Here is a 26,355-nt window from a genome sequence, read left to right as displayed (position 1 = left end):
GCCACCTGGCCAGGATGACCTAATGAATTTAATTAACAGAGCAGTACTAATCAGGAGCAGAAAGAGGAAAGTCATAACAACTTTGTCTTATAAAGAATTTTTGTGCCCTAGCTTATTTGGCTCAGTGGATAGAGCGTTGGCCTACAGACTGAAGGGTCCCGGGTTCGATTCCGGTCAAGGGCATGTACCTTGGTTGCGGGCACATCCCCAATAGGGGGTGTGCAGGAGGCAGCTGATCGATGTTTCTCTCTCATCAGTGTTTCTAACTCTCTATCCCTCTACCTTCCTCTCTGTAAAAAAAAATCAATAAAATATATTTTAAAAAAAGAATTTTTGTTTTTATATTTTCTTGAAGATGCACTGTAAAAGGATGCTTACCATATTATTTGAAAGTTGAAACAGTCAAAGATAAATATAAAAAGGAGACACTGATGTATAGGATTGACTACATGGTTTAGATATTGCCTTTGGCAAATCAGAGAAATATATTAAAACAGTCCCATTAATAGCTTATTGTTTACTTTGGCAGTGTCTGTTACACATTTTACAGGCAAAATTTATATTTTATCTGGAAAAAGCCTGAATCTGAAGAAAAATTTAATTTCTTTGTTTACACTTTAGATATTTGATTTTATCTTTTAATATGATTTCAGACAGCAGTGTTTAATTTCTGCACAAAGGGCGAAGAGAGAAAGTGCTCTGCTGTGTGTGTGTGAGAGTATGGAATACTGCAGTGCTAAAGAACATGTCAGAGGCGGAAAGCCAAAGTCAGGGTGTGATGGAATCATTCAACTTCATTTCTTCTCTCTTCCTCTGCTGTCTTAAGAAAACAAACCCTCAAAATAAATGAATGTAATGCAATCACTCTTTTCAATTATGTCTTTAATGCCTATTGATGTTCTTTATGTTCAGTAGTAGTGGATAGAGGTTCTGGTTGCATTACAGGTTCTTAATCTTTCTGATATGACAGCCTCTTTTTGTCTGTGAGCATTAAGATTAAATGTATAGGACCCTTGTGTCAGCTTTTAGAGGGAGACCTGGCCATGTAGGAGATGAGATGATCCACTGAGCATAGGGAATCAAATGATACAAGGGATTCTCTACCCAGGCACTGCCACTTGCTTAATGCTCTGTTGTTGCTACCTAAAAAATTTGTAACCACTCTTTAACAAGGGACTCTACATTTTCATTTTGCACTGGCCCCCACTAATTATTTAGCTGGTCTTTCCCATGAAGAAAAGCTTTGAAAGGGACAAGGACTAATCAGATCCTTTTTTTTTTTAGCTTTTGCATAGAGATGATACCTGGCTAGAATGGTCATGCTTTGCTATGTTCTGCTCTGTCCAAAGGATTGTACATATATTCAGCATTTCTAGAGGAGACCAATATCTCCCTTCAGGATCCAGTTTCTCTTCTCTATTTAGTAATTTATTCCCTTACCCTCTTTTAGCTGCCTGGTCACAGATTATATTTCCAAATTATCTTGCATTTAAGTGTGTCCATGTTACTGTTTTTGATTGTGAGTGAATAGACATGTTTTAAATTTGTGGATAATTGCTTTAAAGATACAGCCAAAGAGACAACTCTTTCCTTCTTCTCACTGGCTGGACGAGAGATGGCTGGTGAGGAGGATGACATACTAGGGGAAGGCAGATCAACTCTTCTACTCTTTCAAAATCTGAATGAGAATTCCTGGGCCAGCATGGATTACTCACGTTGAGTCAGGGACTTCAAAGAGGAATGAATTTTCTTTGTTACACTTGGCTTAGCCTCTGCCCTATGTACAGAATAAATTCTTGAAAGCTGATTCAAAATGTATTTGCATTTATCCAGAACAGTTGAAAGTATAGTGTTCTGAGTGCTTGAATGTTCTACATAGAGAAAATTACTAACTTACATTAAAATGATATAAAACAAATTTTATCCACTATGATTCTCAGAACACTTCTGGATCTTGCAGAGCTGTAATATCATCAATATTAATACTAATTGTAGTATATGTCTATAGATGTTGAGGTTTTAGTAAATCAATAATAACCTGTGACAAACTCCTGAAATTACATTTTTAAAAATAAATTCCTGAATCACTCTAGTTTTATTATAATTCATCTACATACTGAAAGAAGACTATAGGATATTAAAAGTAACTTTTCTGAATTTTCTCATTGTTTGGAAATGGAATTAAGACATTTAAGATACTTAAAAAAATAACATAATTTTACTTTCATTTCTTAACATTTTTTGATGACTAAGACTATAAGGTTTAACATATTATATTGATAAACCAGTTAAACCATTAAGGAATCATATATTTTCAAAGATATAGCTTTTATGTTTACCTGCCCCAATGACTCTCTCAATGCGAATTCTTGAGGGATCAATCTCCTTCGCAAATTCATGGACTGCCAGGGATGGGTCTTCGTATGTATCTGGATCTATGTAAGTTTTAATTCCTGGGAAGCGTACTGCAACAAAATAAAAGACTGATTTAGCGTAAGAGTTTTTTTTAGTACTTACACATTTTGTGACTATTTAAAATAAGGAGCCACTTACTGAAGTAGTCATCCTTGTTAATTACTAAAACGCAATTCTTTTTTCTCTTTCTACCCCCCTCCCCGCAAATGCCCCCATTCCATTAAAGCTTTGAGTACTTGGAATAAAATTTTATTTGCCGTTAATGTAAAATGACCTGGTGGTTTAATAGAAAGTGAACTGACTGGTTCCAGAAAATACACTTTTATTATATTTCTGTAGAAAGTTTAATCTGCTCACTTACCACTGACAACCCATACATTTCACCTCTGATCTAGCTAAAGGGCATGGGTGAAATGAGGCATGAACCTTCCCCCATTCAATTCTCACGCCCCTAACAAGCAAGCAAGCCTGTTAATGTCCATCCATTCTGGGCCCCTTGTACTTTAAGGCACTAGGTCAGTGGTTCTCAACCTTGGCTGCACATGAGAATCACCTGGGAATCTTTTTAAAATCCTGATTTCTGGGCCTCATCCTCCAGAAATTCTGTTTCTTTGTTACTAATGCTGTGGCCCCACCCCATAACAAAGAAACAGAATTTCCGGAGGATGAGGCCCAGAAATCAGGATTTTAAAAAGATTCCCAGGTGATTCTCATGTGCAGCCAAGATTGAGAACCACTGCACTAGGTTTTCCTGAACTTAAGCCCCAGTCCTGTGGTTTCTCCCCTTCCAGGAACTCTTAGGCAGTAAAGAATAGACCCATGGCCCAGTGTCAGAAGACAACAACTAACAGTAGTTCTTTCCTGTTCTGTAGTTGCTTCCATGGACAGAACATACATGGTCCTGAAAAGGGCCACCTGCCCCTTATGAAGGGAAGGGTAGGCGTGAAAGGCACAAATCTGGGGGTTGGCTGTGTAACTGTGACTCTTCCTCTGGTGGGGGTGGATGCTCACTGCCCACGGGCAGTCGGACAGGGATGGCTGGAAAACCTGAATGCGTGGTTGCATATCATTTGCACCTTCTTCAGTATCAGAAGTCACAGACTGCCCGTGGGAATTCCTCTGTTTTGCTCGTGGGTTTGTACTTTCTACGTTAGATTTCTAGCTTCTGGAGCACAGGAGGTCATTTCTTATACATCTTTGTATATTTCCAAATACTGTAGGTATGGTTTTATAGGTAATATTATATCTTTTGGCCTTGGCATAGACATAATATTGAATACAAATTAGTAGGGATTAAAAGATCAATACAAATTTGTATTTAGTTTTGTGGTTTCTTAGATTTTGAAAGCTACTCAACATACAAAGTTAAGTATTGTCTAGGTTGCCCTAGAAGTATGCTCTTTCAAGAAAAATCTCAAAAGCAAGCAAACAAAAGATAATACAGTGAGTTTAGGAAAGGTAATGAAATGCCCATTATCAGCAATAATTTGCTCCATGAGTTCTATGCCTGCTGCCTTCTTTTATTACTTTTTTGCCTGCTGTCTTCTGGTACTAGATATGTACCCATGAGAATAGTACTTCTCAAAATGGCACTAGTGAAGCATATTTCTAGATGAGCTTAGACCTGACATTATTCTGAAATGCTATGCCTTTCTTGATTTCCCAAAGTTTAGATTGGAGGAAAGGAGAATGGATAATCTGTATCTCTTATTTATATTCTATACGGCATTTGTGTAATTTCAGTTTGAATACCATAAACTCAAATTCAGTGGCCACTACTCGATGATCAGCAATATCTAACTGATAACATTATTTTAGGCACAGATAAAAAAGATTACTTATGATCTCCTACGTGATTTTAACAATTCAACCATTTAATTATTTAAGGTGATACACATTTCTAAGGAATAAATTGATTAGTTAATATCACTTTTTACCTCCTTGCAAACATAATATATGTATTATAGAAAAAAAAATCCAACTTAGTTCTAATTTTGACTGTCTGGTTACTCATTTAACTTATCCCAGTCTTTTGAAACATGAGCTTATCTTTCTTCTAGCTCCTTCGCTGCATCAGGTTATTTTCATTGCTTCTCGCTGGGCCCATCTGGTTTAGTTTATGCTAAACTGTTAGTTGGAAAACAGATAATAAATACCTCAGGAGCATCTCTTTCTTCTGCATTTCAGTTCTAAATGCCCCACAGTGAATCTCAAGGTTGCTCAGCATACATTATCTGTCCAGGTGTTTGGATCCATGTTTCTGCATCTGTTTCCAGCTCATTCCATGCCTGGTATAGGCTGTCTCAGCTCCCCCTTCCCTGCCAGTGCAACCAGCCTCAAACTGACTGCACACAAGAACAACCTGGAGAGCTTGCTAAAAATGCAGATATGTTGGCTCTACCCCGGCCCTTCTGAATCAGACCGCTGGTGAGTGAGAGTCGGGTATTCTCATGAAGATGGTCCTTAGACCACTCTTTGAGAAATCATGTGAGCCTTATAAATAGCCCTAAATTATCTCTCTAGTTTTTAATTTCCTCTCTTGAATCCTTTCCCTCCCCTGGATGGTGATAGAGTTTTAAAAACCCCTTACTCATTTGGCTCAATCTGAAGTAGAAGATGCGCTTAAATAAACAGCTCACCTCACATATCATCTCTATACTGTGGTTAATTGGAAAACATCCCTTTCTTGTTAATCCAGCCTCTTGCTACAGAGGAGCTGTCTTGACAAAGTAGTTTGCCATTTGGAGGTTGGAGGTGGAGGTGGGTGTTGGGGAGGAGAGGTTGGCAATTAGGAAACTAACTATAGTGGTAATTACAGCTTGCTTGGGAAGAGATCCTTCAAATGGATATAACCTTGTAGTCAGCTCAAGGATTTCACACATATTCTTAGAGTTAAGGAGCTGATTTTCTTTTTTAGTGTTAATGAACTGTAAATTGATTGTTATATGTTTAAATGACAGTTCCTACAAGAAGGAGTAAGGATTCCATAACATTTCTGTGGCGAATGCTCCACTAAAATAAAACCAGCTCACATGCAGGAGATATTGTGAGTGCCCAGTTTGTATTTTTGACATATTCAGTCTGTCGTGCTTTTCAGCAAGCAGAATTAGGAACAAAGCAATATCATTTAATGAGAAGCAGGTGCACTTTCCACCAACAAACCTGGGAAGCCTGATGAAAGGTTGGAAGTAGATTTTTTTGCTTTCTTAACTCACTGATCCAAGTTTACAAGGAACTTTTGAATATAAAACAATGGAAAAGAGTCACTTCACTACTTACGATGCCCATTCTGTAAGTGGTTTCTTCTCTTCTCTTCTGACTTCATTTTTGCCTTTATGTACCATTGGCACCTTTTAAAAAAGTAAATAGAATCTTATTTTTAGAATTATGCTAAATGAGAACCAAAGCGAATTAAAATACATATCACTCATGGGCAAAGTCCTTATCATAAAGACCAGTTTTTGGAACATCTTTGTAACATGTGAAAATACTCCACAGAAGGTTTTTTTTTTTTTTTGTATGCATCAAAATTAGCCCCAGATAAAAATACAGTAATCTCAAGTGGATTGACTAATCCAAATGACAGGAATCTTAGAAAATATTTTATAATCAGCAATAACAATCGTGTCCTTCCATATATGACTCCTAAATGAAATGAAAAAATGTTTTTGATCAGAATCTCAGAAATTTAGATAACTATATTCCACAGTCTGATTTTTTTTTTAATGTCAGAAGTTTGGTAGAGGCATGTCTCATCTCTCTCAGGGTAATCAAGTTCTGAAGAACAGAAGCAGGTGCTTATCTCCCAGGACTTCTTCAACATGAATAAATTCATCAGCATCCATTTGATCTGACAGTTCATCAAACTGCTAATTCCAAATGGTTAACCAGAATACATCTGCGGCACACAATCCGTTCTTTAAGTGTGAATTTTGCTTCAAATCCTATGGCAAATTCAGTATTTATTCAGAAATATCTTACAGTTCTCATAGAATAATTTCCAATGAACGCTTCTCTACCAAAGTGCTTAAGAGATATTTCAAAATGAATTATTTTTATCTCATACAGTTGAAATTGTTTTCCCCAGCATACAGAATGTTAAAGCAATTTCTGATGTCATATAAATTGGCAAGCATGAACATGAAACACTAAAAATAATTTAGTACAAATTTTTCTTCATTGTTAAATTCTCTTTTTAAGTAGTATTCAAATTCTGCTTCAGGAAAAGATAACATTTAATCCCACCTCTCAAATTTATTAGGACAAACATATATAACCTACAATGCCTGTAATGTCTTCTTTTAAGTTTGTCATATTTACATATAAAGGAGATATTTTCTTTTCTTTTCTTAAAATTTATTTTTATTTTTGAAAAATAGTCTATTACAGTTTATGATCAATATTATTTTGTATTAGTTTCAGTTAGTTGTACAGCATAGTGGTTAGCCAATCATATACTTTACAAAGCATTTCCCCTAATATTTCCTGTAACCAACAGGCACTATACATAATTATTACAATATTAATGGCTATATTTCCTATTCTGTACTTATATTCTCATGACTATTTTGTAATTTCCAATCTGTACTTCTCAATCCCTTTACCTTTGCACTCAGTCCCCCAACTCACCTCTCCTCTGGCAACCATCAGTCTGTTCTCTGTATCTGATTCCATTTCTATTTTGTTCATTCGTTTATATTCTTTAGACTCCACATATACGTGAAATCATGTGGTATTTGTTTTTCTCTGACTGACTTACTTCACTTATCGTAACCTCTAGGTTCATTCATGCTGCCTCAAATGGTAAGATTTTAAAAAATATATATTTTATTGATTTTGTACAGAGAGGAAGGGAGAGAGATAGAGAGTTAGAAACATCGATGAGAGAGAAACATCCATCAGCTGCCTCCTGCACGCCCCCTACTGGGGACGTGCCCACAACCAAGGTACATGCCCTTGACTGAAATTGAACCCAGGACCTTTCAGTCCCTAGGCCAATGCTCCCTCCATCAACTGAGCCAAACCAGTTAGGGCAATTTCTATATTTTTAATGGACATTGTCTGAGTGTACCACAGCTTTTTATCTACTAATCTACACATGAGGACATGGCTTACTTCCATAGCTTGGCTATGGTAAATAATGTTGCAAGGAATATAGGGGTGCATATATTCTTTCAAATGAGTGTTTTGGGTTCCTTTGGATATATACCCAGAAGTGGAATTGCTAGACAAAGGCAGTTCCATTTTTAATCTTTTGAGGAATCTCTATACTGTTTTTCACAGTGGCTATACCAATTTGCATTCCCACCAACCGTGCAAAGGGGTTCCCTTTTCTTCACATCTTCTCCAAAACTTGTTTTTTGACTTATTGATGATAGTCATTCTAACAGGTGTGAGGTGACAAAAAAATTTGCATTTCTCTGATGATTAGTGACTTTGAGCATCTTTTCGTATATCTTTTGGCCATCTGTATGCCCACTTTAGAGAAGTGTCTATTTAGGTCCTTGCCTTTTTAAAATTGGATTGTTTCTTTTTTTTGGTTTTTATTTTTTTTTTCCAGTTGTTGCGTTGTATGAGTTCTTTATAAATATTGGGTGTTAACCCCTCATCATATGTATCATTGGTGAATATATTCTCCCATTTAGTGGGTTGTCTTTTCATTTTGTTGATGGTTTCCTTTGCTGTGCAAAAACTTTTTAGTTTGATTTCTTAATTTTTACTTTTTGTTTCCTTAACCTAGGGTGATATATCAGAAAAAATATTGCTATGAGAAATGTCTGAGATTTTACTGTCTATATTTTCTTCTAAGATTTTTATGGTATGGAGTCTTACACTTAAACCTTTGATTCATTTTGAGTTTATTTTTGTATATAGTGTAAGAAGGTGGTCTTGTTTTTTTTGCATGTATCTGTCCTATTTTTCCAAACCCATTTATTGAATAGACTGTCTTTACCCCATTGTATATTCTTGCCTCCTTTGTCAAATATTAATTGACCATGTACGCATAGCTTTATTTTTGGGCTCTCTATTTTGTTTAATTGATCTACATGTCTGTTTTCATGCCAAGGCAATATTTTCTGACATTTTAATGAAATGCTTTTCCACATGTGCATGTGCTATTTATATCACTGTATATGTACTATTTATATAATTTTCTGAAATACCATACTCTGTGGGAAAATAAGGCCTTAGCTCCTACTCTACAATACATATAAATGTAACTTAAAATTACATCTAAGTTTGCCATATATTGGATTACTATTAAAATGTCATTTAAATCAATTTCCATTATGAAGTTAGAGTCATTTTTTAAATTGGCGATAAATGACATTGCTGTTTAAATAAAATCATAATTGACAGCATCCCAAACTACTTTAAAGAAATTTTCAAGTAAGAAAATAAGAATCTTTCTGAATCAAATTAACCATCATATCTAAATTATCACAGTCTAGTTAACATAATTTGTGTATTTGGAGTTAATATCACCTTATAGTACTCATTGAACTTTAATAACTGAATAATCTTTTTAGGCTCAAAACTGATTGTCTTTAAAGTGTGTGTAACTCCATGAAAGGGTATTATCAAGATATCAGTGCCCCCAAATTCATAATGCATGGGCAGCACTTATGTTATAAATGGCAATGAAAATATAGTAGGGTTTATTCTAATATAGATTCTTTCAATATGCAATGGATTGAAAATAACACATTTCTGTAACACTAAATTGATAAAGAACTTTCATATAAATTGTTCAATCTCTGTTAAATTTCCTCTAAATCCCTTTTATGGTATAATTTGGTAGTAGTAAAGGAAAAACTCAGAATTAACTTATCAAGTAGAACTTTATCATTTACAGCTTTCACAGTGTTCTTATCAAGTCTCTGGTTGCCTCATTTTTCAGGGACCTGTGGATACAGAGAATGAGCCATGGTGGTTCTGTCATCTTACAACATTCACTCTCAGAGCAGAATGGACCCCGGTCCCTTTTTCTCTCAGGTGTGCTTTGTTATATTTAAAAACATTTTGCCGAGACCGGTTTGGCTCAGTGGATAGAGCGTCGGCCTGCGGACTGAAGGGTCCCGGGTTCGATTCCGGTCAAGGGCATGTACCTGGGTTGTGGGCACATCCCCAGTGGGAGATGTGCAGGAGGCAGCTGGTCGATGTTTCTCTCTCATCGATGTTTCTGACTCTCTATCTCTCTCCCTTCTTTCTGTAGAAGAATCAATAAAATATATTTAAAAAAAAAACATTTTAATACACAGTATATTAAAAATGCTTTCCACAAATTTTGGAAATGATTTGGTAGACATCAGTTACCTGCCGGTGATTAAGAAGAACAAAGTAAGAATGACAAGGAGAGTGAATCCCCCGACAGCCGCGGTGGCTATCACCAGAATCTGCCCCTGTTCTGCCGCCATATCAGAAGCTGAAACACAGACACAAGATTAACATTTCTCGGGATGACATTTCATTACCAAATTTACTTTACAACTTAGTGTATGCCTGAAAATGTGGAAATGGATTCCCAAGATCCCCATCATATTTGCCCTTTATTGTGCACACAGGATGCAAACCCAAAATAAGTGTTTAAGATAAAGGTCATAACCCACAGCTTAACCCTTTCTTCTTTTTTTCACAAAAATACCAATAAAATGGAGATATTCTTAATACCCCACCTCTTAAGATTAAGTATATTTTGAAAATCAAGTATATTTTAAATCAGCAGATGGACTGAAGTGTTTTGTCTACATAATTGCTAATTTATTTTCTTAAACACTTTGGTCAACAAACAAGGCTTTACACACTGTTTTATATGTGTATAAATTTCCTCTCTTGGTTACTTGATTAATAGCATCTACCTGATAACATTATTTCAGGCACAGATAAAAAAGATATTACTTATGAACGCCTACGTGATTTTAACAATTCAACCATTTAATTATTTAAGGTGATACACATTTCTTGTATACTTGAAACCTATATAATCTTATTAACCAATGTCACCCCAATAAATTTAATTTTAAAATTGAAGGAGAAATAAAGATTTTATCAGGTGAAAAAAAAGAATGCCTTTATATTTAATAGTGCTTAATTCAAGTTTAAAGTTATAAACTCCACCTCCACAGCAAAAGGGTGTACATAATTGGTACTCAAGTGTTTGGCAGTAATTACGAATATGCTATTTAAAATCTTCCTTTACTGATGAAAAGACTAGATAATATATGGCAACATTATATTATTTCTGTCATTGATAAAATCATTTCTTAAAACTGCATGGGCTGCTTTTAGAAACCTTTAAAAATATATTAGTTCAACTAGTTCATTAGTACTTCTTTGTATTACTGAAATTTTAATTGGATATAATTTTCTTGTTATAGGATATGGGCAATTGCTTAATAACAGTGGTAAGAAAGCTGAAACCCAGAGAAGTTAAAGAACTTGACCAAGCTCATGTATGATCATCACCAGAATTCAGGCTTCTAGATTATTGTTTTATTTTTTTCCTTCCTATGCTATTAGTCACAGTAATAATTCAGTTAATTATCAATATTCTAAAATATTAAATCAATCATTCCCTTTAATATCCTTTAACTTGAATAAAGCTTGATTTTTATTTTGATCACTATAAAAAATACATTAACCTAATCTATAATAATAAAAGTGTAATATGCTAATTAGACTAGATGTCCTTCCAGATGACCTTCTGGATGAAGCTGGGGCTTTGAAGGAAGCCAGGGTCCCGGGTGCCTGTGGGCAGCTGGAGGGAAGCCAGTGCCAGCAGCTGGGGAAAGGAAGGCCTACTCTTGCACGAATTTCGTGCATTGAGCCTCTAGTCCTATATAATAAAATCCTAACATGCTAAGTGTCAGGTCATCCAGTTGGCTGTTCAACCAATCAAAGCGTAATATGCTAATTATATGCTAAAGCAACTCAACTGCTCGCTATGACTTGGACTGACCACCAGGGGGCAGTTGACTGGTCAACCAGTCGCTATGACGTGCACTGACCACCAGGGGGAAGACACTCCGACTGGTAAGCTAGCTTGCTGCTGGGGTCCAGTTGATCAGGACTGAGCGAGATGGGCCAGACATACCCTGGAGCCCTCCTGTGGTCCCTCCCCAGCTGGCCAACCTCCTGCATCCCTTCCCAGCCCTGATTGTACACCGGTGGGGTCCCTCGGCCTGGCCTGTGCCCTCTTTCAATCCGAGACCCCTTAGGGGATGTTGGAGAGCCTGTTTCGGCCTGATCCCACAGGCCAGGCTGAGGGACTCCACTGGTGCATGAATTTGTACACTGGGCCTCTAGTCAGTTATAAGCAGCAAATTGAATCAAAGAAGGAATATAACTGACAAGCAAACCACTTAATTCCTTACCATATTAATTTATTAAATTTGAGTAGTTTAAGACTTCTGCAAAGTAGCTCTTTCTCTGAGAGTCAAGCATGCTGTATATCACATATAAATTTATATACAGAATAATAACTTCCTCATAAAAATGCATATCTACTAGAGAATATCATAGTATTCTATGAATAATTCATAGTGACTAATTAAATATTATTGAGTCAGTAAGAATCTAGACACAGCATTTAAGATGCCTCTTAAGAAATCTATATTTAAATAAAAACAAAAGTCATTTATGTTTAGTTTGCAATAAGAAATGTATTAAACCTTGGAATTAGATTTTAGTCACTATGATTTAATCAAGATATTTTCAGAAAATTTATTTGAATGTTGAGTTTTTAATCTGTATAGAGACAAGCTAAATAGTTGCATCTTATCTGATATATAATATAGTAAAGATTTTTTTCTTGACTGAATTTCCTAATCTTCAAACTAGCATTGATATCATGGGGATTAATGAATGCTGTAAAATGTCACATTTTCTCATTAAAATTATTGGAAAATACACTGTATGAAACAGATATTGTAGAAAACAATATTAACTATTTGAAGATAAAGAAAATAGAATTTAAAAAGAAAACATTATTTACTTAGCAACTGCTCAGTTTATAAAATATGTAATATAGTTTAAGACTTTTAAACCTGGAGCATATATTTTCATGGTAGCCAGGTAGTAAGTAATTTATTGAGACCATGTATACAAAGTTCAGATGGAGGAGGAGATTATGTAATTGGGTGCCTTTTGAAAATCAGATTGCCTTGTTTTAAAAAATTGTGTTGTCTTACTTGAGTAATAGCTTGGTAAACTGCCCATTTTACTAATATATCTTCTTTTTCACTCTTGTGATTACATATTTATGAACTTTGCTTTAATTGAAATTTTAATTGAATAACAGAATATGAAGTTGTGACACTGAAAAATGCACAGTCCTAATTTCCTAAATCTCTGCACTAAGAATCCTAAATACTAATCTCCTTTGTAGAAAATAATAGTAATAATCCTCTACAATTATTAGACACATGATATATATATATGTCATTTGAAAATAAAAGTGTATAATGTGATGCACTATTATACTGGAAGTAAAAAGCTATGAATGATGGGATGAGATGATTATGAATACATCAATGTCATCATCATCATGAACAACAGCCACTATTTATTTAATAGCAAACCAGCCTTTAGCACTATCCTTAGTGGTTCAAATTCATTATCCAATTTATCAGCACAATAGTTTTAATAGGTAAGTTATATTATTATTCCTAGTTTAGGTGGTTATATATAAGGGTGTCCCAAAAATGTATACACACTTTAACAGCTGATAGCTCAATTTTGAAAATGAAATGTATTTTAATAAACACTGCCTTTATAATTATTCAAAGTGTGTGTATACATTTTTGGGGGGATACCTTATACTACTTGCCTGAGGTCATACTTCTTGTACACAGGAAAACTGGATATCAAACTTTGATCTGTCAGGCTTCAAGCCCATACTATTGACAGATCATTGTACCACCATTTTCACTAGCAGAACAACTGGCTAGATTCAGCTATTTTGTATGCCCTAGAACAGGGGTGGGCAACCCCTGGCATGCGTGCCAAACATGGCACGCCAGTAACTGTTGCTGGCACGCGAAACCCTCTCTTATAATCTTCCATTTACAATTTTTTTTCTTAATATCGACTTTTTTATTTTTCAGGTAAATTCAGTGTAGGTGCATCTTAGATAAATAAATAATTTTACATAACAAGTTATCTTAAAGACCATAGACATGGATGGACGAGAGAGGGGAAGAGCAATTTCTATGCCTCTGCCTTAACTCTCCCTGCCTTCCTAGATCTGGCCAGTGTTTTGGTTTCATCCACATACGCTTGTGAATCTTTGTTCTCAGTGATGAATTTTGTTAAGTCTCATAATAGGAGTAGCCTGACGGATGAAAGTAGTAGCTTGTGCATATCTCTGAAGGTCACGAAATATAAACCTGATGTAAAATCTCTGTCGTCAGTGATGCAGCAGCAAAAGTCCCACTGATAATATCAAATGGAGTCATAAAGTTTTCTGTTGGACGATCAGTGTACATGTATACATTAAAAAATAAATGTATTTTTCATCATCATATACTGTGTTTTTGTCGCTCGAATGAATTTCATCATTTCTTCAAGGTTCTTCACATACGTACACCTTAAGAGATATCAAGTAGGCGTAACATGTTCTAAAAAAATTAGGGTTGGCACACAGAAGAATTTTGAGTCAGAGATTTTACTGGTTTTGGCACACACTCACAAAAATGTTGCCCACCGCTGCTCTAGAGCAATCATAGCCTTGCTTGATCTTGGTTTCATGTATGTAAAATGAGATTGTTGAATTAAATATCCTTGTCACAATCTTTCAGAACAATTGTACTATGACATTGTGTTACAGATTTGCTAGTTGATATTTGGTTCCATACAGAATGTCCACTGAGACACTTGGTCCATGTAACTCCATCTATTGAAAAAAAAATCCGCATTATTAACTGGTACACCTGGTAGCTGGTCATATTTGGCCTCATCCAAAATGTCCATGGAGGTATTTATCCATGAATCATTAAATAACACATTTAACTTGTTAAAAATTTGTTTATGTTATTTTTGTTATGATTCATGTTCTAAGAGTAGGTGTTTTCAACAGGACCAAATATCAAGGACCAGTTGGCATGGATCAAATATGCTCATGGACATTTTTAATAGGACCAAATTTCAAGGACCTTTTGGCATGGACCAAGTGTCTCTGTGGTTATTTTGAATAGGGCCAAATGTCAAGAACGTTTTGGTGTGGACCAAATGTCTCTGCGGACATTTTGGGCAGGAACAAATGTCCTGAAGGATGTTATACAATCAGATATCTAGAAGAATAAGGTTTGCCGTGTGGAATAGGAGGAACACTCAGGACCTGCTGCAGCTCTTGGTCTTGAGGGGATAATTCCTGCCTTCTTATCATATTGGTGTTGATCAATCACAGAGCCCTGTCTTTATCTCATGATAAAGTCCAAAGCCCTTAACTTTGTTAAAAAGGCTCCATATGAATGGGTCTAGTATGTATCTCCAGATTCATCTCTTATCATCCTCCAACCATATTGAATATCTTCCAGTTGCGTGAATGTGCCAAATTTGCTCTCGTGAATTCCTATTCAATCCTCCTACTGAACTTCACATAATTTGTGAAGCTTTATTCACTAAGGTATCTGTAGTAAATAGAATAATGACATTCCCTTTACCCTCTCCCAGTGAATTAGGTTAAGAATATCATTCCTTCTGGGTTAACTGGGTGGGCCAAAATCCAATGACAAGTGTCCTATAAGGGACAGAAGAAGAGAAGACAAAGAGGAGACATCCATGTGAAGACAGAGGCAGAGACGAGTTGTGCAGCTACAAGCCCAGCAATGCCTGGAGCCACCAGAAGCTTGAAGAGGCAAGGAAGGATTGTCTCCTAGAGCTTTAGGAGAGAGTGTGCTTCTGGCCTCCATAACTGTGAGAATACATTTTTGTCATTTTAAGCCATGAAGTATGTGGTAATTTGTTATAGTAGCCCTAAAAAATGAATATAATAGTAGCCCTAATAAACGAATATAACATTCAAGCTATAGGGCCTGATACATGAGTAAATGATTGAATAATTGTTTACATGGGATGATTCTGGTAAGAAAAGCTCAGATTAACCTATGGGTAATCTGCATCCTCATTTTCCTCTTGATATGTACAGAAGATTTACCCTGAAGGTAACTAGACTATGTATGTGACATAAGTCTAGCCAAAATAATTTTAATTAGAAGAATCCAATTATTCTGTATGTTTGAAAATAATGCTTCCCAGAAGGCAGGGGTATACTTGAAAGTACAGATTTCCACATTTAATTAAATTGAATAGATTAATCTTAGAAATATGAAGGTTAAGAACTTTTTAGTTCATTCAACAAATGTTTATTGAGCACCCATGACAAGGCAGGCACTGAGATGGACACTGAGGATACAGTGATGATCAAAGAAGACAGTTACTGATTTCTTAGATTTACAGTTGGCCGGGGAAGACAGACAATGAACACGTAATAACAAGTACAGGAACTTTACAAAAGGGAAATTTCGGTGTGCTCTGGGAGAGAATAAGCAGGCCCTGGTAGTGAGCCCACAGAGTGGGAATCTGGAAACATAATGTGTTAGATGAAGGAGGAGGAGGGGGGAATTGTTCCTTGGTTAGAGGCCTCAAAGATTTTATTAATTTAACAGATATTTAGACAAATAAGCCATGCAATTATCTACCAAATGGAAGTACAGTATAGCTACAAATTTCTCTGTGATGAAAACTTGTCTGTTAGCACCATCTATTCATTTTTCAATCCTGAGAAGATTATTTCTAATTAGTTTTTTAGAAGAAAATGAATACTATAATTTACTCACATTAAGTTACTCCATAGAGGGCAAAAAGAAACACAATGAAATCCATATTAAGAAAAGAAGCGTATTGTCTGGCTGGTGTGGCTCAGTGGTTGTCAACCCATGAACTAGAGGTCACGGTTCAATTCCAATCAGGGCACATGCCCATGTTGCAGGCTTGATTCCCAGTACGGGGTGCGCAGGAGGCAGCAGATCAATGACTCTCATCATTAATGTTTCTATCTTTCTCTCCTATCCTCTCTTTGAAATCAATAAAAAACATATTTAATAAAAAAAGAAAAAAATGTATTTGTGACTGGTTGGTTGAAAATATCTCTTTGACTAATGGAATGAGGTTGTAGTCTTAGAAAAATATAAGTATATTAAAATGATACATTTCATTCTATGGGTTTGGAAAGAAGCACACTTCCTTAAGAGGAAGCAATTTCCAAAAAGAGTTGCAAAATTCTTACCGAACAAAGACTTAACACCTAGCAAAGGCTTGGTATAAGTCAGAATGGCATTATTAAGATAGGTATACTTTAGTTTTTTCTATTTAAAAAAAAACCCCGAAAAACTGAAGTTCTTTACTTGGATTCCAAATACTTTAAAAAAAAGATAAAAAAATAAGTATAACATCTTCTGGAAAGTATGAGAAAAAAAACATTATGGCTATTTTTAACCAGAGACTTTTCTTCTATGGAGGCATAAAATTTTTGACTCTTCGTAATCAAAATTATTCTAGTTTATATTTACATTTCAAAGTAAAATCTGTCACATTCTGTGTCATTTTCTGTGGAATAGCTGTTTAAAGTTAGCTCTTTTCTGTTATGAAGATCTTTTTAAAATAACTGAAGAAGGCAGTTACATGATTCTGGGGGGGAGGAGTGTCAGAAAAAAGTATTTCTCAAAATGCTGCTCAGTGAATAAGTGGTGTATATTTGCTTCATATTCACACGTTTTATTTAAAACTCACAATTCTTGATGAAATGTAAAAATTTCAAGTGATATTATTTCATCATTTCACCAAAATGTTTTTGTAAAACACAGCAGAAATCTCAATAAAGTAATGGAATGACAGTGCCCAATAGATTAAATTAATCTTAAGGTTATTTGACCAACAATACAGAAAATCCTTAGCATTTTTTTTTTCCAGGAAAGGAAATTCCCCTCTCAGGTCATCAATTGATCCTTAGCATTTTTTTTTTCCAGGAAAGGAAATTCCCCTCTCAGGTCATCAATTGTAATCAGGAATGATATAACCCTATGAAATGAGGCACATATACAGTATAAAGACATAGCAATATATACTGGAGACGAATCAATCTGTAAAATCTCAATACATAACATGGTATTGTAGACATAAGAGTGTGAGATATGAATGAAAGCTGAGGAAATGTTTCTCTCTAGATGAACATAATCTTGTGATTTTGTAGATAATGTTATTTTCTTGGACACCCAGGCTTAAAAAGTGAAATCTTCATTGCTTTTACCTTTCCCTACAACTTTAGGTCCAGAGTCAAATCTTTATCATGTCTTATATTATCTCGCCATTACCATGGGCACAGCCTCATTTCAGGGATCAGTCTCATATGAATAGGCTAGTTTTTGAATTTTCTATTAGATTGCCTTTCCACAATGTTTCTTGCCAATCTATCCCACATTGGGTGGCCAGATGAGTTTTCTTCAAAATGATAAATAAAAATATTTACTGTTCTTTATATAATTTTTCAAGTATAGGTCTTTTATATCCTTGGTTAAATTTATTCCTAGGTATTTTTTAAAGCAAATTAGAATGAGATTGTTTTATTTTTAGTTTCCCCAGGGAGAGGCGGATAGATGGAAGTGGAAGAGGGCACAGAGGGGATAAATGGTGATGGGTAGATTAAATTAAATTAAAAATAAAATAAAATGTTCTAAGACATACACAAAAATAGTCTTCCCCATTGCCTAGAGCAGTGGTTCTCAGCCTTCCTAATGAAGTTCCTCATGTAGTCGTGACCCCCAACCATAAAATTATTTTCGTTGCTACTTCATAACTGTAATTTTGCTAGTTATGAATCATAATGTAAATATCTGATATTCAGGATGTATTTTCATTGTTACAAATTGAACATAATTAAAGCATAGTGATTAATCACAAAAACAATATGTAATTATATATGTGTTTTCCGGTGGTCTTAGGTGACCCCTGTGAAAGGGTCGTTCAACCCCCAAAGAGGTTGCGACCCACAGGTTGAGAACCGCTGGCCTAGAGGGTAAAATATCCCATCACAGTGGGTACACCATTATTAGAGATGTCCAGGCCTGAATCCTCTGACCCAGCCCTCACAAAATTCTCTCTGGCTTCAGGCTGATCATCAATCCTGTCATTCTTAAATTTTAAGTATTTCTTAGATTCAAAGCCATTTTATCCTATTCTTAAAGTTCCAATGCTCATCTTATTACATACATTTCAATTCAGCTAGATGGTAACTTCAATTATGTGGAATGCAATGGAGCAATGGCATATTTGGTAATATTAATGCTAAAAATGTTCTAGTTACAGAGATGCTCCTTACACATTTGTATTTTGGCATTTATTCAGAGATAAATTGATAGAAAATAGCAGGAGTTAAAATCTTTATTTATGTATCCCTGCCTAGGCTTTGAATGAGATATTTCAAGGAAGAGGTATTGGCATGGTATTGTATTAACATTTTTCTTTTACTTTTCTTCAATATGTGATGCCATCTACGAACAGGGAAAATAACTCTAAGATTGGTTGGGGGTGGTGGGGAGAGAATGGTAAGAGATTGGCTGTTCTACTCAAGTAAGCCAGTTCTCAGATGGATGGAAACAGAGTTCATGGATCATTTCTGTTGAAGTAGAGACCCTAAGATGGGATTATGCTTTTTCAGAAAGTGATTTCACAGATGTGCTTTCTGACACTGCTCTGCCACTTCTTCAGAAACAATGCAACACGCTACATCAAACTGTGGCTACCTTGGGACACAGAAGATTTCAAGATTCATTCTTCTTGATGACCTTAATTTACCTGTCAGACAAAAATGCCAAATGACACAGAAATAATTGAAAAATGTAAGTTTGGTACAAAATGCGGTGAGGCAGAAGCACAGGCAAGCAGTGCAGCATGATGAAATATTTTTTGCCTTAAAAAAAAAGAGATTCCTTAATAAATGGTCAAGGTGCCTCAATAAATGGTCAAAGTGCCTTGCTGCAGGTAGGCTTCACGTGACAAATATCAAAGAACAGAGAAAGGAGAATGAAGCACTTAAACACCCAGAACTACTGTTAACATTTTAAATGTTAAGTATTTAATTTGAGATTATCTATATTTCATATTGTTCCTGGCAGTTGAGATAGGTCTTTGATAACACCTTTTTTTTGCAATTGAAAAACTTATGTCTTCATACATAGATACGTATTTCATCTTTTTATTAAAGATCCAGCGTAGAATGGAATTTTCTTACAAATTTCATAAATTCCCTGGATCATTGACCTGGAACCAAAGATGTTCAAATTGAAATACTATTCAACATATACCATATTAATAGTGGGTAATTGCACATTGGCAGACATATATATGCACTGAAGTTATAGCTTCTTAATATAACCATTAGAATTATTTGAAATAAATAGTTTGCAATTAAATGCATTGCCATTAGAGATTACAAATTTCTTAAGGTTTATAAACTCAAATTTTTTTAATATATTTTTTTATTGATTTTAGAGAGGGAGGGAGAGAGAGATAGAAACATCAATGATGAGAGAGACTCATTGGTCGGCTGCCTCCTGCATGCCCCCACTGGGGATCGAGCCTGCAACCGGGGCATGTGACCTTGACCGGAATTGAACCCAGGGCCTTTCAGTCCACAGGCCAGCGCTCTGTCCACTGAGCCAAAACAACTAGGGCTAAACTCAAATATTTATTTAGAGTCTATTTTTCATAGTAAAATATTGAATGAAAATAATCTCGATATAAAATACACATTATTTAAGAAAAGTTCTAGAAAATTTCTTGAGGAAATTCTCATTCATCAACTCATTATTCATTCAAAAACAACAAAAATATTATTAATTTAGAATGTGCTATTCACTGTGATATAGGGACTGGGGAGAAAAACTAAGGCATGGTCAAGGTGCCTTATTAATAAATGGTCAAAGTGCCTTGCTGCAGGAAGATAGGTAAGTAAACTTTAATTGTAATGCGGTAAAGTTGTTTCTAAAATGGAGGTATGTAGGAAGGTGATGTGGGATAACTTCCATAGGAAAAAATGAAGGAAGGTTGTAAAAGAGGTGATTATTGAGCTAAACCTGGAATGATTAGAACTAATTTGCAAGTCCCTAAGGCAGTGGTTCTCAACTTTCTGGCCCTTTAAATACAGTTCTTCATGTTTTGACCCAATCATGAAATTATTTTCGTTGCTACTTCATAATTGTAATGTTGCTACTGTTTTGAATTGTAATGTAAATATCTGATATGCAGGATGGTCTTAGGCGACCCCTGTGAAAGGGTCGTTCGACTGCCAAAGGGGTCGCGACCCACAGGTTGAGAACTGCTGCCCTAAGGTCATGAGTAGGTGTTGGGACATTCTAATTGGAAGAAACATCATGAACATGGAGACACAAAGCAGTACAGCATTTTCAGCAGTTGTTTCTATGTACTTTGAGATGTCTGAGACATAAACCAATAAGCAGAATAGGAAGCTTGATTGAGGGGCAAGGGATGAATCATAAAAATTAACGTAACATCAGTCGATCAGTATGCTAGTGTTTTTCACAAGTTACCCAGGTTTAGGAGTAGAGTTGATGGAGATGTGAGTTCACTCAGAATTTCGATGTTTACTGGAGTTATAAACTCCTGTAAACATGTGCGAAGACCCTGTCTGAAGATCAATCCTACACAGAAGAAAGCAGAGTAGACACTGAGAATGTACTGAGGACCTGGTTGGAGAGCCTGGATTTGGCTCAAATCTCACCTTACTCTTGACTTTGCAGTTTACACACAGCAATAGTCTTGCTTTTCATTAAACCAGTTGGGGTTTTGTCACTTGAAATTAAGAGTATTATTTAATATAATGAACCAGGGAGGAAATAATTTGACTGTATTTATCCATATTCATATCCTAAGATGAGAGGAAAGAAGGGTAAGTGGGCCTTAATATTTCCCAACTAGGTACTAATAACTTCTCTTTGCTTATTATATTGTTTAAGCTGGATGCTTTCTATTTCAAGGGCGTTTTAGAAACAGTATTACGCTACCCCACACCACTATTACTTTCAAGAAAATATGATTGTTTTGCAAGTTAATTCTCACTAAATTTTGACTCAAAAGTGAGGCTTAGTATTGTGATTCTGAAAACGTCAGAGTAAATACCCGTCTAAAAATCAACTGTAGAGAAAAAACTTCCTGACATACCCGTTCCCAACTTCATGTAATATAAAACAGTGGTGTTTTATTTATTCATCTTTTAAGCGAATATCCTTCACAATATGATACTGATTATAGACAAATTGGGTATGTGCCATCTTGATAGATAGAAAGGTAAGCCTCTTCCTATATGCTGATGAATGGGTTTCATTGTCAACAACTAGAATTGATTTTTGGGCGCAAATAATTCTGCATCCTACTGCAGCCAGGAAGAACTGCGCGTTATCAGCTTTATCAAAACTAAAATCATTTTCTCAGAGACAAAAGGCAATTGATCAAAACTCTACAAAACAAGACAACCCATTCCATTTTGTGCAAGTACACGTTTTCCACAGCTAATCCTGGAAAGCACACCGCAGAACTCTGCAGCTTAATATGACTTTTTCCGCGGGAGTGTTACTCCTCGGGTGTCTTTTTGATGACTTGGAACACCTGCTCTGAAAATTGTCCAGGCCACAATCATCTTTTTTTCCACCATACACTGTGGTGTGGAACTCTGCACTTTCAATCTAGAGTGTGCCTAATTGTGGGAGCAGATACAAATCTGCTTCCTAAGGACAATCTTTGCATTGCCTGCAGCCTAGTTCAGTGCAAATATGGGGAGGTTTTATTTTTGCATGGGCAAAAATATTGTTTGGGCATCTCGGCTTCAAGAGTAGAAAGATTTCTGTATTTCTTCACCTTATTTTCAAAGCATTTGCATAGTCTTCCAATATGAAGGTAGAGAATTCACATACTAAGCCTTATGTAAGACCAACTTGAAAATTCTTAGTAATCATCTTTGAGGATATCTAAGTAGTCCTGTCTGAAACTGTCTCTGCCCTCAGGCTAGGGCCTTGGAATACTGGTCTCTTAGGCCAAACACATTCTTTCAGGAATCTGGGACAAGGATTCACAGTCAGTTTGAATGTTTTGGTGCATGGTTAAATGAAGGGAACATGTGAACTTGCAAGCTATGGGGCAGATCGCTATCTTTTTCTAAATGGACATAAATGCAGGTGAAACTGGTCTGTAGAGAGAGAAACATAAATGAATGGCTGTGTTGACCAAGATTGGTGGCCTTTCTTTTCCAGAGCCTTCTAGTTTCTTATTTCAGTCCTTTTTGGAGCCCAGGTTTATTACAAGTTTCCACCGCAGTCTTGTCTGAAAAATTCCTGTATCTCTTTTTGGTAATCTAGCTCATGATATATTTGATACTTGGAATTAACGGATTTAGAGTATTCCAATTTTCAGTTCCTGATCAAAGGACAAAATATTTAGAGAATAAATTTGAAGGGTTATTCTTTTCATTCACTTCCTAGTTATACTTTCCCCTTTTGAAGTCTTTATGCAGGTGATGTACTAAGTAACCTTCCTTTTTCCTTCCTCTCACTTCCACCATGGAAACACCATCTTCAGTCAGTGACACTTCACCTTTATCTGCATTTACCAAAAGCTGTGGTCAGAAAACACCATATGAAACAAACTTATACATTTGTCAAAAACAAAACAAAACAAAACAAAACAAAACAAAACAAAACAAAACAAAAAACTCTGCTTGAGGCCATTAACCTCAGTGCCCTCTATCTTTCCTACAGCCTTTGTGCGTCCAGTGATGAGGGCCTGGTCACTTCTCCGCCCCCTGGCTGCTGCCAGAGGCTCAGAGGCAGGGATGGCGCCTGTGTGGTGCATCTCTGGTCATAATTATCAAATGGAACTCTGCTCCCTCTTGTTGTTGTTTTTTAAGAGTTTAAATTGATTTTTAGAGAGAGAAGAAGGGAGAATGAGAGAGACAAAGAAACATTGATGTGGGAGGGAAACATTGACCAGTTGCTTTCCGTACGCCCCCGACTGAGGATCAAACCTGCAACCTGAATATGTGTCCTGACCAGGAGTCAAACTAGCAACCTCTCAGTGCACAGGATGATGACCAACCAACTAAGCCAGGGCTCCCTCTTGTTTTTATGGACCAACTTTCTACCTCTAGCTCTAAGTTATTAAACATTTTGTATATGTGTTTTAAGCTGCCTCAAATATTTTTAGGAAAAATAGAAATGCAAGCAAAAAAAATCAACATCCTTCTAGTTACTCGAGCTTGCTGAGAAAGCATCCCAATCAAAATGAAGAGCAATTTAAATACGCTAAGATGCACATTTATTAACATGTTAACATATATTTGGAAAAAGTCAGGCTACTTACTACTTAAAACATTCAGCTTTTTTCCTAGAACATGAAATTTGATGATACTTATAATACTTTATTTCTAATGTGTGATATTAATGACTTAGATAAGATATATATATGTATATTTGGGTGTGTTCTATTAAACAACATTCTTGGTTAAGTAATTTTGGATGATTAACCCCAAAATGTCATAGATGTCACTTATATTCCTTTTTAAAACACAATACTTACCAGATTGACTAATTCCTGTGCTAAGTTCTTTTTTTTCTGGCAATGAAGGTGCTTATATCTAGCTTCAAGTAAGTTTTTCTATATTGCTTTCTTCTGTAGATTGACAAAAAGAATCTTTCTAATTGTTATTTTCCAAACTGAGCTTTGCCATTCTTTACCTGTTCTGATCTCCCAATTTCTACAGTATAAACTACGGGAAGTCTTAAGCTAAGGGTATGTATGCGGCTTCCTTAACTATCTTCCCAGTCATGGACCAAGGGGGATGCTCCATCCCTCCTTACATATGCAAGTCCTTGGCCTTGGAGGCCTCTAGAGATCAGTGACCAAAACAAAGGTAGAATTACCCCATCTATTTCTTATTTACTCACTCTTTACCTTTCTTTCCAGTAAAGTATTTCTCCCTCCATTTTAAAAGCATTGGTGACATGAACACAGTTTCATGTACAGAAGGTTTTTTTTTTTTAATAAAAACTCATTAAATTTATCTTGCCTTATTCTATTAATAATAATTTCAAGGGTAATGTAAGTCTGATCGTGAATAATATATTTTTACAACCTTTAAAAATACTGCTGAATTCAACTAAGAAATTGTAAATGTACATAACTGTAACAATGTGTGTTAATTGGGTATCTTAACTGCATATTTTTGATTAATACAATTTGAAATATATCATCCCAGAGGACATTTAATCAGGAAGAGAGAGAGAAAATGACAAAAAGACAGCTAGCTAGTTATAAAAAGGTGCATGAAGCTCTTAAGATTTATAAATACAATGAGAAATGAGTCTCTAATGGAAAAGAATTAGCTTTCAACGATTTAACAAGCATGTCAAACTCATGGCCTGCAGGCCACATGCAGCCCACAACAAATATTTTTGTGGCCCAGCCAATGTAATGATATATAAGAAACATTTTAGTAAAAATTTTGTGACTTAATTTTTACATATCCTGTTATACATAATTAGAGGCCCAGTGCATGAATTTGTGCACAGGTGGGGTCCGGCCGGCCAGCGGGAGGGGCTTCGGGAAGTTGGCTGGCCAGCCCTGCCCCCAATCAGAGTGGGGGGGGGGCAATCAGGTGGGGCTGGCCGGGGTAAGCCCTGCCCCTGGTCGAACTCCCGGTCAAGGGGACAATTTGCATATTTGCCTTTTTTTTATATAGAATTATTAATAACAAACTACAATGTTTGCTAATGACTGATTACTATAATTGTGTTGCATTCATGTCCCTTTAAGCACCTTATATGCAGGCGCACCATTTCTCTCCACTAATACTAGCCACATCATTAGTCTTGTACTGACTTGTTTGGTGTGCGCAACAGGAAATATTTTGCTTTCGGAGAACAAGGAAAATAGATTTATTTGTGTTAGGCTTATTGATTTGTACAGTTATTCAGTGTCTGATAAGTTAATAAGTTAAGTTCAAGAAAAATATATTAATTTTTATTAAAATGTTCTATTATTTATTTTTTAAATATATTTTTATTGATTTCAGAGAGGAAGGGAGAGGGAGAGAGAGATTGAAACATTAATGATGAGAGAGAATAATTGATGGGCTGTCTCCTGCATGCTCCCTACTGGAGATCAAGCCCACAACCCAAGCATGTGCCCTTGACTGGAATCAAACCTGGGACCCTTCAGTCCACAGGCCGACGCTCTATCCACTGAGCCAAACCGACTAGGACTAAAATGTTCTATTATTTTATGACTACAGGCCCAATGCATGAATTCGTGCATGGGTGGGTACTGGCCGCTTACCCCAATGGGGGCTGATTGGGGCCGGGCCGGCGGGGGCGAGTGGATGCGGGAGGTTGGCTGCCTGGCCATGCCCCCGATAGGGGTGGGGAACTGGCTGGGGGGAGGGGCTGCAGGGGCTGGCTGGGGGAAGGGGCCATGGGAGTTTGGGGGAGTCTATTGGGGTCCTGATCGGGCCAGTTGGCTGCTATAGTGCACATCATAGCTACTGGTCGTTACTTCGTCCTGGTCACTTGGCTTTTATGTATATAGATTACTCATTTATTTCAGCATTATTCTATAGAAATAAACCTACATTTCTATGAAAATTGAAGCTTTTATTTTTTTGTGGCCCACATACACTTAAACCTTGTTTATTTGACCCGTGTTAGCCTTTGAGTTTGACATGCTTGATTTAGACTGATTCAAAAGGAATTATGAGCTGCAGTTCAGAACATGAGAGAAAAAAGAATACACTTAAGGCAATTAGATAACCCCAGTCTTTTTGGTATGTTCCCACTTGGTGCTTTTTTTTTTTTTTTTTTTTTTTTGCTAAGCAGCTTG

General features: G+C 36.1%; 1 protein-coding gene across 1 annotated transcript in view; it reads right to left on the bottom strand.

The window, feature by feature from the left end:
• The window catches only part of EPHA6 (EPH receptor A6), a 955,281-nt gene that overhangs the window by 289,825 nt on the left and 639,101 nt on the right, over positions 1 to 26,355 (bottom strand). Inside the window, exons 8-10 of the mRNA XM_036349135.1 lie at positions 9,733 to 9,841; positions 5,695 to 5,765; positions 2,340 to 2,465 (exon numbers count right to left, since the gene is read on the bottom strand). Of these exons, the coding sequence (XP_036205028.1) occupies positions 2,340 to 2,465; positions 5,695 to 5,765; positions 9,733 to 9,841 (306 nt within the window). The remainder of the gene's footprint in view (positions 1 to 2,339; positions 2,466 to 5,694; positions 5,766 to 9,732; positions 9,842 to 26,355) is intronic.

The sequence above is a fragment of the Myotis myotis genome, unplaced genomic scaffold, assembly GCF_014108235.1.
Source record: "Myotis myotis isolate mMyoMyo1 unplaced genomic scaffold, mMyoMyo1.p scaffold_m19_p_2, whole genome shotgun sequence".
Lineage (NCBI taxonomy): Eukaryota > Metazoa > Chordata > Mammalia > Chiroptera > Vespertilionidae > Myotis > Myotis myotis.
Note: the sequence above shows the minus strand (reverse complement) of the source record. Positions and strands in the feature narration are given on the sequence as shown.